We start from the raw sequence: 13,560 nt of genomic DNA, 5'->3' as shown, positions 1-13,560 counted from the left end.
AGGAACTATACCAGTTCATTATGTGCGGCTTAGTATTTGCAGAAATTGCAGAAATGTATAAATGATGTGACTAAAAACTGAACATGTGACTCATCCCTTGGATGTTCTGTATTGCACGAGAAGGAAACATCCTTACATCATAGACTGGACCCCCGAAGGATGCAATTCGATGACAATTGACACAGATGAAAATAAATAGATCCATTGTTAGCATAGCAATGGAAATTCAAGTCAATAGCAATGAGACCAATGAACATAGCACTATTGGGTACTCTACTCGCAAATAGATATAAATTTAAAAATCTGCGAAATATGACCAGGATACAAGGCCTTACCTTGACCAACAAACAGTTTGATTCAGCAAGCAGAGCAGTATGTTGCGGGAGAAAAGGTAGATGGCCACAGGTAGCGCACTGATGGGTATGCTCGAAGCGGTCACAGAAGTTCACGGATAGCACGATGATTAGCATAGATCTCAGTGGTTCCCAGGTAGCACATTCAGGAGTTGACTTGCAAAGCACAAAGATGTTCTCATGAGACATATCAAGTGGTTTTTAAAGTATTAGAAACTGAGGTGTGTTTGTGAATGAATGACGTATGTATGTCGTGGTATTAGGGGGGCGGCCTGCTTCAAGGGGAGGCCTGGCTAGAGACACGGGGTCTGAGGAGGCCATGTGACCGATGGTCCCTTGGCGTGGGACACCTTTTGAAGTGTACATGATGTTTGGCACCTTGGCCGTTTGCGCCCGTGACAGCCCCCCATGCCAGCGCTCATCCCTGGGTGCGAACTGCCTTTGATAGAGGGGGTGGGATGGATGGGCCTGGGGCGTGCAGATAAGGCACAGGAAGACTGCTGAATGGAGACATACTTATGTGGATTGCAGGGGGGCCGCCTGCTTCAAGGGGAGGCCAGGCTGGAGACACGGGGTCTGAGGAGGCCATGTGAACAACGGCCCCTTGGCGTGGGATACCTTTTGAAGTGTACATGTAGTTTGGCACCTTGGCCTTTCTCGCCCCTGACAGCCCCCCATGCCAGCGCGAATCCACCGGTGCGAACCGCCTTTGATACAGGGGGTGGGATGGATGGGCCTGGGGCGTGCAGATAAGGCACAGGAAGACTGCTGAATGGAGACACACTTATGTGGATTGCAGGGGGGGGCTGCTTCAAGGGGAGGCCTGGCTGGAGACACGGGGTCTGAGGAGGCCATGTGACCGATGGCCCCTTGGCGTGGGACACCTTTTGAAGTGCACATGTAGTTTGGCACCTTGGCCTTTCACGCCCCTGACAGCCCCCCATGCCAGCGCGCATCCACCGGCGCGAACCGCCTTTATATCAATATATAGTATATCGCCTTTATATCAATGATAGTATATCGTTGCTTATCAATAACAAATGCCACATACCGGAGATTCTTGTGAGCACAGACCCACACTTCAACCGGTGTATTATAGTGGTCAAGACCCTAAGGCCTGTATAATCCAATGGTAATTGTTAGTATAGATATATGTGTGACTTTTATAGAGACATAACCTACTGAAAGACTTTGACCAAGTGTTATTTAGTGCATGCATTATCGAGAATATGTTATGTTAGCTTAGATAGATAGTGACCACCCTGCTTCACAGCGACCAGACCTTCACCCATTCGGAGCACAGATGTCTGACGTTCATCCTTGAATGGAGACACACTTGATTCATTTAAAAAATCGAAACAAACGTTGTTAAAATATATGTGGTGTTTTATTTTGTATCTTATTTTCATGACACAAAAATACAAGACTTTAAAGATTATACAGGTCAGGTTGTAGCACAGCGAGAGAAAATCCCCTGTACTGACCGCTGTCACTCGGGAACGTTTCTCTAATGGCACGAACGGCACAGGCGGGTATCACTCTTCGAATGCGGTGTCCAAGTCTCCCGTGGAGCCACCATGTAAAGGAACGATAGGCCACCAGCCTGTACCACCTGTGAAAAGGAATGAAACAAACTGTTTTTAAATGACCAAGATAAGTGTAATAAACGTTTGTTGTCAATGACAATTCTTGTAACTAATGGCATTCTGCACGGACAAATGCTATCTAGACAATGCACACTATTGAACGACTTACATGCGTTACAATGATATGTAGATGTAATTTTGGATACAGTAGAAGATCATGAAATAGGAGTGGCATGACAAGCAGAGTATACTTACTTGTTAATCGGATTACGAGGACGAACAGTTGTGCGAAGTTCGTGCATAAGCACCATCATTATTCTCAACACGGCCCGTGTGAGGCAGGCTGCCCTGAAGTCTGGCAGCTCGGTGATGCATTGCGGTCGTGGCTCGCCTTCCGAAATGTAGGCCAGGCATCCCGAGTTTTCTCGGCAGCAGCAGTTCTCGTCCTCAGTTGGCATTAGCTTGCACCGATTGCATGTTCACCAGGTGGAGACGCCGTCCATTCGACTAGGCCCAGGCTCTTCATCTGTTGATTCGTCCTGCCAACTGCCGTCCGAATCCCCATCGTTTTCGCGTACTTCCCTTTCCAGTAGTTCCTCCTCGGTATACTCGGGCTCGCACATGTAGGGCATTATTGTAGCCATTGTGTGGTAAACAGAGTAAAATAATTTACCGAGATGGTACAGGTGTTCACACGGGCTACAAGCAGCGAAGGTAGTTGACCAGAGCACTGAAATGAGTCACAGAATACTCAAAGTAACACAGAGAGAGGAATGGAAAATCTGCTGCTGTGTCTTGTGAAACGGTCTGTTTATACTTATTGAGCAAAGAGGCGTCCTGCCATTTCCATGGCGACACGTCATTAGCTGAAGCGCAGGAATGTTGACACGAGACGTGCTTTGGCGTTGGGAAATGGGCGGTACGAGTCTGCTGATGACAGGCTCAGGGGCGGGGGAATTGATCTAGTGCCGCAAAAGCAGGTCAGCCAGGGCGATGGGGGGAAAAGATAGGATTATCAGAAAATGGCGGCTCCCTGGTGCTTGTTTTCGCGTGCGTTTAATGGATGTAAACTCGGTTAAGGTCCATAGGAAAGTTTTCTAAAATCGAGCCACTTAGGCTTAAAAAAACATGGCCGACCCGTAGGGACAATAACATTTTTTACTAGACCATGCCTTTAAAGGACATATAATAATGTTTCTTATTTGTGTTTTGTGTTCCATATTTTCTGTACACTGAAGAAAATATTTTTGCTGCTGAGCTTTTTCTTTAAATAATTTAATAAAGAAAGAGAAGCATAATGGGAGCCTCCGGTCTCGACATAGAATCCAGAACTGTTGGCTTTGCTAATGCATGTTTTTAACAGGACTTCTGTGAAGGGGACACATCCTGCTTATAAATCAAGTGGCTTCAGGCATACCTGGTCACCAGTAGTGAATTTACAGCACCAATTAAACCTTTGGCTCCCAGAAGACTGCTTTGAAAACCCCTTAGAGTGAGTTTGAGTGCAAAGTTTGACTTTAAGTATTTAGAACTTTAGCTCTATAGAGATTCTAGGAGGGTGTGTTCTGGGCAGGGAGGGGCAGAAAGTGGGTGAGAATGGCCATAGGGATTAGCATGGTCATGGACAGTCAATGGGTGGGTAAATAACCAACCCCCCCACCTACATGTATTGTGTTCCTCCGCATATGCCATCTCTCCCTAGCTGTACTCCAATGCATTTGTTTTGTCTTATAGGTGGCATTAAAGCACCACCCTATTGCCCAAACTAAAAAGAATGGGTACTTTTATTGCTGATCAGGCAATTTAATGACCAGAATTAAGGTTTGTCTATATTGAAGGATTGGCAAAGTTTTCAATTCACTTTGAGATCTTCCAATGCATCACCCATCGGAACTTTCCCATATAACAACCACTAAAGTTTATGACTTTATATAATAACAAAAAAACAGGAAGGCGATGTAGAAGGAACAATTACTGGTACAGAGGGAGACTGAGAACGGAGAGAGACCGAAAAGAGAACCCAAGAAAGATTAAATGAAGGAAAGGTTTAAAGAAAAAATGTGGAACGATACAGGAAAGAAAGGCATGAACAAAATAGAACTGTGTAATTCTAAGGAAATAACTAAAATGACAGAGTAAAAAATGTTTTTCATATTAAGGGCAGTTACTGATCCATTGCAGCAACAGCAGCCATTGCCTGTTGTTCTTTCACAGAGCGTCCCACACGGATCAGTCGTGACTTGATAACCGGATCCAGGGCTCCATCCAAATCATTGGGTAAGATGGCTGCTGTTGGGTGCCCGGGGTCCTGTTTGACGGTATTTTACATTTTGTTTTTTTTAACAAGTCTATTAGTGTTCTCAAGCTATCAGTGGTCATTACTTTGTGAAATGGAATGACTCATGACGGTGCTTCTTTTTAAGGTACTATTTAACTGTCACTCAGGCCGTTCTAAACGCGATCTGTTCTTCCTTTGATATAGTGACATGGCACAATATCCTATCTTGCCATCATTTCGTCATTTGTGTTCGAATTCTCGTCAGAAAAGACTTGTATTGGCACATTCCAAACTGAACCACCAGCTGTATAAGGTCAGCAGACATGACCCGTGAGAAAGTGTGCACTGTGGGGAGGCGGCAGAAACCATACGAAAGATCTGTTGGAATGCAGCACGAGTGTTTCAAGGCGCAGCGAGGCAAGGGAGGGGGAACAAGGGGAAGACCGACAACGATCTTACTAGGCCTAGTGACATTGAGATCGCGCAAGTGCAGGGGGAAGGCGAAAAGTACAAAGGGGAGGGGGGACGTGCAGTACATGGGATAGAACGTAAAACAAATAGAATAAATAAAGAAAGTGTAAAGGATGCGACCAGCTGATGGCAAGTGTAGGGTAAGTGCAGACATCAGGTGTCAAGTGCTGGTAGGGGACGGTAGGGATGCAGAAAACCGTCTTCAGGGGCGGGGGTTGCCAGGGAGGCAGTGCAGGAGTGCGTGCAACTGGCATGGGAGGGCACCTGGCCCCTAGATCAGAGGGTAGCCAGGTGACCAGAACAGTTTCAGTTTCAGCCAGGAGCTTAGCAGGGGAGAGCAGGAGAGAAAGCAGAAGCAAAGAGGAAGGTTTTGAGGTGCTTATGGAAACCGGAGATAGTTCTCCTCAAGTTTCAGGGAGGCTGTTTCAGCAGGAGTCCCCAGCCGAAGAAGGTGATCTACCACCAACTCGTTGCTTGGAGAAGTGACTGGCCATGAGGGAGTTGGAGGCAGATGAGCGAAGATCTCAAGAAGGAAGGTATTTAGAAAGAGCGAGTTGAAGGTATTGAGGCCCTAGGCCCCAGAAGGCCTTGTGGACAATGCAGAGGGTTTTTAACTGAATCCTCACAGCCACTGGGAGCAAGTGCAGAGATTTCAGTCCTGGAGGGATACAATCCCTGGGCTGGAGGCCAAGGACAAGTCTCGCAGTCCTGTTCCGGATGAGTTGCGGAGAGTAGAAGCAGGCAGATTTTGAAAGAGGCTGTTGCAGTAGTTCAGCCTAGAAAGAACCAGAGCTCTGGAGACAGTGAGCTTCTGGAGAAGGAGAGGAAAGGAAGAATACATCTGAGGGGGTGCAGTTGGTAGTGTAACTTCTTAGAGACATCAGAGATGTGCAGAGAGAAGGAGAGTGTGGAGTCGAAGATGACCCTGAGGTTTTTAGCCTCACAAGTGGGAGCAGGAAGAGGAGCAAGAGAGGCCGGCCAGAGAGTGACAGGAAAGGAGGGAGTGGGTGTGCCGATGAGGAGAATCTCGGTCTTGCTGGTATTAAGCAGAGATTGGCGGCACATCACTCCTGGATAGCAGACAGACATCAGAGATGAGAGAAGGAGAAGAAGTGGCGGAAGGGAGCCTGAAAATTAGCTGAGTGCCGTCCACATAGCACTGAAAGTTGGGGCAGAGAGTGGCAATGCGGAAGGCAAGAAGTGCCAGGCATTGGTTGATCAGCCAGGGAGAGAGGTTAGATCCCTGGGAAACACCACAGGTAGAGATAGAGGAGAGGTAGGACCCAAGTTGGACCTGGGAGGGTCGATCATAGAGGAAAGAGGCCAGCCAATCCAGGGCCTGATCGGTGATACCCAGGTTATCATGGTGATGGTTGAGCAGGATGGCATGGTTGACTGTGTCAAAGTGTTGGAATCGAGGTTGGAGAGCAGGTCTTCACGGATGTTCAGGAGAGCAGTTTCCGTGCTTCTGGCAGCTCTAAAGCCAGACTGATGGTCTGGTCTTCAACAGATTCAGTGTGAAGATTAAGCTGGGAGATAGCCAGCTTTTCCAGGAGTTTGCCCATGAAAGGAGTGATGGAGATTGGCCGATAGTTAGCCAGGCAGAAAGGTTCGGCGGAGTGTTTCTTAAGAAGGGGGTGACAAGGGAGTGCTTCAGTGGGGGAGGGGAAGACACCCGTGGCGAAGGAGTAGTTGCAGAAGTCAGCCATAGAAGGGGCCAAGGTGTCAATGCGGTCCTTGATGGTTTTGGAGGAACAGGGGTGAACCTGTTTTGATGAGACTTTCATAGATCGGACTAGAAACCTTGTCAGAGGAGAATAGGGGAAAGGCAGACAAGGAGGGAGGAAAGGTGGCCGAAGAAGGGTTAGAGGAAGAGCATGGAGTAGAGGGGGGGAGAGGAAGAGAGAGAGGACAGGATGTCCTGAGTTTTTGAGATGAAATGAGAAGCCAGGGCTGTGCAGAGGGCCTGGGAGGGGACAGGAGAGATGGAAACTGCAGCAGGATTGGACAGCTCCTTGCAGATTTTAAAGAATTTGGCTGAGTTGTTAGATGCTGCAGAGACGCAGACTTGGATGTGGGCTCTCTTCTTGGTGCGGACAGAGAGCCGGTATTGCCTTTGGAGCAGGCGGCAGGCCAGTTTGTCAGAGGATGTACCAGAAGCATGCCATTTTCTCTCCGCCGCCCTGCACTTGCTTTTAAGGGTGGCGAGGTCTGAGTTGTACCAGGAGTTGCACTTGGCTTTGGGCTTCAAGCGGATCCTCATGACCGGGGCAAGAACATCAAGAGCATCAGATATAGCAGAGTGAAGCATGGAGAGGGCTGGGTCAGGGTTTGTCAGCCAAACAGAGTGGGGGGGTGAGAAAGTGGCAGCGAAACCCTCAACTGCCACACGCTTTATGGGTCGGATAACTGAGAAGGTAGGTGGCAGTGCTGGAGTTGGATTGGCCCGAGGGGTGGAGAGAGTGAGTTGAGAGGAAAGGAGAAAGTGATCACTCCAGGAGAGAGTAGTGGTGATGGGGGCAGAGAAGGGAAGTTCTGTAAAGATCAGAACATCAAGTGTGTGCCCTGCATAGTGAGTCTAGCCAGAGGGGAGGCTAGAGAGTGAGAGAGAGTCACAGTGGTCGCAAAAGAGTCCAGAGGAAGGACAGGAAGCATCTAGCTGGATCTTAAAGTCTCCAAGAAGGAGGTGTTGAGTGGTTGAGGCCAGGAGTGCAGAGGAGAGGTCTGCCCACTCAGAGAGGAAGGAGGAGATCTGACCAGGTGGGGGGAGGGGGAGGGGGGAGAGAGAGGGGGGGAGAGAGAGAGGGGGAGATATATATTTATTTGTAGGAATGACAGAGGCAGGAATCCACTCGGGGAAGATCAGGGCTACACCCCCGGTTGGACCTGGGCACCGAGAGGATCTTGTAGCCATCAGGGAGGAGAGTGTCAAAGCTTGTGACAGAGCTGGCCGTGAACCATGTCTCGGTGAGACCGAGGACATCAAGGTCAAGTTCTTCTAGGAGGCGGCAGATGTCAGAGGAGTGTTTGACAGCTGAGCAAGAGTTTAGAGTGGCAAGGTTGCCGTCCTTGAGAGACTACTGGAGATGGTTGCAAGAGATACGCCCTGCGGAGGGGCAGAAGAGGAAGGAGGAGAGGGCAGGGAGAGGCAAGGAAGAGAGGGGACAGCAGGAGAAGAAAGGAAATTGATGAGGCGCGGGAAGCGTCTATCAAAGAAGAGAAGATTGGCCTGAGGGCCTTGGACCAAGATGGTACCATTCAGGTACATATTTATGATGACCTTAGGATTCGAAGGAGGCCAGGAGGGCCTCCCACAGGGTGCCACCATTAAAGGGAGAAGAAGAGAAAGGAGAAAGTAGAGACCATAGGAAGAATCCATAGGTCTGGCGAAGAAACAACAAAGAGGATGTCAGTGAGGGTTTGCCTAGAGGCGGCACTGGTATAGGTGTCAGCGATAGGGAGGCCTGGGTTGGAGACCAGGATGTCCTTTTTAAACGTATTCCCACCAGATTTAGTGAGGAAAGCAGGATAGTCGATAGAGAAGCAGTTAGAAAAGATAGGAGAGACAGAGCACCATATGGTAGATGGGGAGAGGAGAGAAGAGGAGGGGTACGGGAGGGAGGGAAGAACACTAGGGAGGGACGCAAGCAGAAGAGACAGAGAGACGAGACAATAGTGACCATTTGACAAGTAGCAAGTTTGCTAGATGAATGCTTTGCTAAGAAGTCAACCCCAGAAAGGCACTACCTTAACAATACAATTTTTAAATACTGGAGAAAAACACACAGAAGTCTGAGAATCCTGTATAAGGGGGAAAAGGCCTAGATTTCACAATGCAGTATTAAATACTTTAATGCAATTTTAAATACCGGAGAGAACACACCTACGTCTGAGAATCTTGTATAAGGGGAAAAAGAGGCCTAGGGTTCACAATGCAGTTTTACATACCTCACAATCCAAATTTAAATACCGGAGAAAAACACACCTAAGTCTGAGTGGTTGCTAAGTGGCATGGTATCCAGGGTACAGTGAAGGCTCCACTTACTAGCCCGGGCCACTCGTACCTTACTTAGTGGCTGCTGGTAGACAGTTGGCCGCTGGCTTCCCATGCTGGCACCTGCAGACACACTATGGAGCCACCTCTGGAGGAGCCGCCTTTTGCCTTAGGGCATTGATCTGCAGGGGCTGCCGGGCAGAGGGCTGCCCTTGGAGGATCAGTCAAGAGCAGCCAGAGGCCAATCACGGCAATGGGGAGGGCGCTTGATGGGAGAATGGCGAGGGAACAAACCGCAACAGAGGGGTCAGGCAGGCAAGAGAGCAGAGACCCAGCAAAAGACAGATTTACCGGCAAGGCCTGCGAGGCTCTGGGGGCAAGTCCACTTGGCTGCAACGCTGAGGTGGAAGAAGCGTGCAGGCAGTGAATCTGGAACACTAGGCAGACAACACACGGCCACAAGGCCAATCTAGGCAGGGGGCGGGATGGGAGGTGGGAGGAGGTAGAGGGAACAAACAGCAACAGAGGGGGTCAGGGAGGCAAGGGGGCAGAGGCCTAGCAAAAGACATAACTAAGATTTACTGGCAAGGCCCGCAAGGCTCTGGGGGCAAGTCCACTCGCCTGCAACGTTGAGGTGGAAAAAGCGTGCAGGCAGAAGAATCCGGAACACTAGGCAGACAACACACGACCATGAGGCCAATCAGGGCAGGGAGACGGGAGGAGGGAGAGGGAACAAACAGCAACGGAGTAGGTTGGGGAGGCAAGGGGGCAGAGGCCCAGCAAAAGACACAACTAAGATTTACCGGCAAGGCCTGCGAGGCTGTGGGGGCAAGTCCACTCGCCTGCAACGCTGAGGTGTAAGAAGTATGTTAAGCAAAGCATCATGGAAGAGATGAGGAAGTTGGGAATAGCTTTGGGGTGTACAGGGGACTTCTGGAGTGAAGACTGAACCAGAAAGCAAAACGGGGAGATCCGGATCAATTTTTATTACGTTGCTGAATAAGGGAAGCTTTAACGGACAGTGAAATTATAGGATGGAAACACTTTTTTGGGGGGACTGAAGTCACCCTGACAAAATCTTTAAGAAGTAGTCTGAAGCCTTTTGGCTTTAAATATTCCTCTCTGGGAGATGTGACTCGGGAGGAGAATGAAACAGCGCTCCATCTGGCTGGGGAAGTCCATGCAGGAAGCAGTACGCTTTCCTGTCCGTGAAGGATCTCATGCATTCGCAGTCTTCCAGTTTGGATACAGAGAGATGCAGCAAATCCTGCATTGCTGGTGTGGCTCTGGGCAGGTTGAGGGGGCGTTAGGCGACTGCCTCATTTTTATGTAAGCCCCACCGCCCCCCTCTGTGGACTAATGACAAAATTGGCTTTCTGTGTCCATGGGGACGAGGGGGCATATTGCCACCATGTCGGTAGTCGAGAGGGACATGGAACGCCACCTGAGTGTAAATGAATAGCGTGCTGGTGCAGCTGGGACGTAAAGTTGGAAGTTCTATGGCAGACTGTATCCAGATGTGCCTCCAGCTGCCAGCCTACCAGGATTACATATGTGGGGCTGGTAGGTGCCCCTTGGGTAGGATCTACCCTTATAAAGGAAGCAAATGAGTAGAATATTGCACTACCTTATACTTGAACATGATTTCATTGATTTAGTAATGGACATGCTCCTATAATTAAACTTACTAACGTGCACAATAAAATACATGCAACAAAAACCTGTTGTTCCATTTAAAGATAACCCATCCCCATCAATTCAGATAGTAATAGAACACACATTACTCAGACCCAACTTGGGTTTTAGCCCTGCGTGCATTAACCACCCATCACAGCAACTCAACAGAACTACCGGTGCTCCTTTCTCAAACATCTCTGTGGCACTTACTCAGCAGTGCTATTGTTGTGCTTTAGTGACAGCACCCCGTATCTCTTATGGCCACCTGTGGGACCCTCAAAGTGGGACTAGTACAGATTCACTACGGATGCCGAGGATTACATGTAAAGCAACTGGGTTTAATCCATAGATACATCTGATCCTAGCTAGCAAAGCACAGTGTTGTGAGTCTATTGAGACGCAGATGGCAGGGTAGCAATATGATGACATTTAGGGAATACTTTGGGGGTTCGAGAAAACCGAAAGATCTCCACTAAACCCCCTCTGTTCATAAGATTTAGAGGGCACTTGAAAACATCACCTAACACTCAGAGATCCTAATCTGTCTCTATTAACAGGCCAAAGATTGTATTGAAGGTCAGCACATGTATGGCAATCGCCTTCTGTAGGAATACGCATGTGCATTTGATGGGGCTCACTCCCCAGCTGAGTGGAAGGTGTCCCATGAACATCCCAGCTTCCTGCCCAACTACTCCGAATAATGGGTAACAATCCACGCCCCACCCCGGGTATACAGGCATAGCCTTCCTCCATGCCACCACCATTATCCTGCATCCCAGACCACTATTTTGGTACCCAACTCTCTGCCCCTTCCCCCTCCACTGTTGTACCACCAAACGACGCCCATCTTACAATGCCCTCATCCTGGTTGTTTTTCCAAGTCCGGTCTATAGATTGGTTCCCAACCATAAATTTACATGACTGCAGAAAAGCGGTGGGGATATAAATACATACATTGAAAATCGCAATGAATTGTATAGCGAGTTTGACTCGTTTTAAGACCTAACGCTTAAATTGCTGTTAATGTAACAAATGCTTAAACGCTTTTGATGAAAAGGTACTATACTATGAGTATGCGAAACTTACTACAAGTTGTGAAACACTTTCGCAGTTTCACAGACATTTGCAATGTTTACCCTGGTTTACAATAAAAAAAATGGAGAAAGTATAAATTATAGTAACTTTTGTAGCAATGAAAACAAATCATACATTTTACCTCCCTGCCTTGGATTTAATCCATATCTTCTCCCAAATGCTTTTCGGTCATTATATTACTGTAATGTTTTGTGTCCGTTTTTTGTACCAGTTCCATAATATGGAAAACACTCCAGTGAAAGTAGACATGCACAATAGTTGGCCGAAATGGAGGGAGGTTTCTTTTCCCAAAGCTCCCAACACAACCCTATTGTAAATGAATGACTTCCAACGGAATGCATGGAGTTCGCTCTCTGTAGAATTGCTGCTATTCATTCATTCAGAGCTCCCGTCGAGAGAGCAGGTCAGGTGATTGGTCAAGTTGCAACGTAGCGAGAAGGTGATTGGTCAGGATGCAACGTTGAGTACGCACGCACAGACCGCCATTGCAGCAGTTTTCTGACGAATACAAACTAATAGGCGGTTGGATTTTTTGAATGGGTCTGATCCATGGTTGACTTGCTGTTTTCTTTTTATTTCCCTACAGTGTAAAGGGCATCACGGACACACGGGCTCGCAGCCTTTGGATAGTGCAGAGCTTCCTGTTTGGTATTGCCTCCGTCTCTCTCTTATTGGCGTTCAAGCCGGGGCAGCAGCAAAAGAAGAAGAGTTAATTCAGAACTGGTGAAGCATCTTGGTTGCCAATTAAGGCTCTTACTGGACAACAGGATGGAAAACCCAGCTCCGCCCGTAAACATTCACGCCTCCCTTTGGAGTCGAATATTCCTGATCTCTGGATGACCCAGCCAGAGAGTGCAAACGACATGCACCAACGCACTCATTGGGATCTACCAAACACAGTTTATATTAAATAGTGTACACTCGTAAATAAACGTACATGCTCCTATTCAAACACGTCAACAGCACCTTTTTGTTGCCAAACAATAAACACCCACGTGTTTGGCGAATTCCACATTTGTTTTGCTTGGAAAAACGGTGTCGTTTATGAAGCCAGGCATTTTTAAACACGAAAGCATTAAATAAAACGGTAAGCAAATTTAGGGTGTTTGGTCAAAACAATACCTAATCCCCCACACTAGCATGAGATGGGGGTTTAGATTCTATTAAAGGCAAGGAGGCGAATATTATGCATAACAATCTTTACTCTGGCATCACAGCAGCAAAGAAGAAAACACCTTTGTATAAACACTTTTGAACAAAGAACTCATCACAGTTCCAATAATGCAATATGAAACATCCCATTCCAAAATGGAGGACAGGTCATGCCCTCAGTGCAACCAATGGGCATAGAGCCAAATCCATAAATGTCCCTTTCTCTAACACCAACTCCTCTTTCTGATGCTGTTCTTCCTTGGACGTTCACTGTAGAAGTCATCCGCGTAGCACGGGGAGTGATGATCCCAATGAAAACAGGTGAAACTTGAACTCTCCCGCAAACCGAACTTCAACCGATCTCCTTTCATCCAGGATCTCTCACCCGTAATCTGAAATAACCAAAACAACAGGTAAGGGTGGGTGGGTGATATAATATTCGCCTCCTTGTCTTTAATAGAATCTAAACCCCCATCTCACGCTAGTGTGGGGGATTAGGTATTCTATGGCAAGACAGGAGGCTCCTATTATGCAAGTTCAAAGCCCTTGCAGAACATCAACAGCTACGTGAGCAATGCGTTTATGATGAAACGTTTTGAAAGTTGACTCTCTTGACTAATCAGCTGCTTTAAGAATCTGTTCTAGGCTGCTGCCCAAGAAAGCTGCTTTTGAGGCCATAGCACCCCTAATCGAATGGGGACCAAAAGAGGAAGTGTCAACCCCTGCCTCCTGCATGACCCACCTAATACATCTGGCCAAAGTGGAAGAGTATACTGGTTTATGGGGCTTCCTATAGGAAATCAGCAGCTGAGAGGTATTTGGAGGTCGCAGACTCTGTTTTTAACTCAAAACATTTCAAACATGCGATAACGCACAATTTACTGTCTTCTGGGAAGGCTGGATAGGATATTGAAGAAGTCATACAGTTAGTTCTCTGTGAAACAAAAAAGGTAA

At 47.7% G+C, this 13,560-nt stretch overlaps 1 protein-coding gene across 1 annotated transcript in view; it reads left to right on the top strand.

The window, feature by feature from the left end:
* Positions 1-12,406, top strand: part of TMEM254 (transmembrane protein 254) — a 161,419-nt gene extending 149,013 nt beyond the window's left edge. Inside the window, exon 4 of the mRNA XM_069611032.1 lies at positions 12,041-12,406. Within this exon, the coding sequence (XP_069467133.1) occupies positions 12,041-12,167 (127 nt within the window). The 3' untranslated portion in view covers positions 12,168-12,406. The remainder of the gene's footprint in view (positions 1-12,040) is intronic.
* The last annotated feature ends 1,154 nt before the right edge of the window (positions 12,407-13,560 follow it).

The sequence above is a fragment of the Ambystoma mexicanum genome, chromosome 8 (genome assembly GCF_040938575.1).
Source record: "Ambystoma mexicanum isolate Mex_15411 chromosome 8, UKY_AmexF1_1, whole genome shotgun sequence".
Taxonomy (NCBI): Eukaryota; Metazoa; Chordata; class Amphibia; order Caudata; family Ambystomatidae; genus Ambystoma; species Ambystoma mexicanum.
This window is presented reverse-complemented; position numbering and strand designations above follow the sequence as displayed.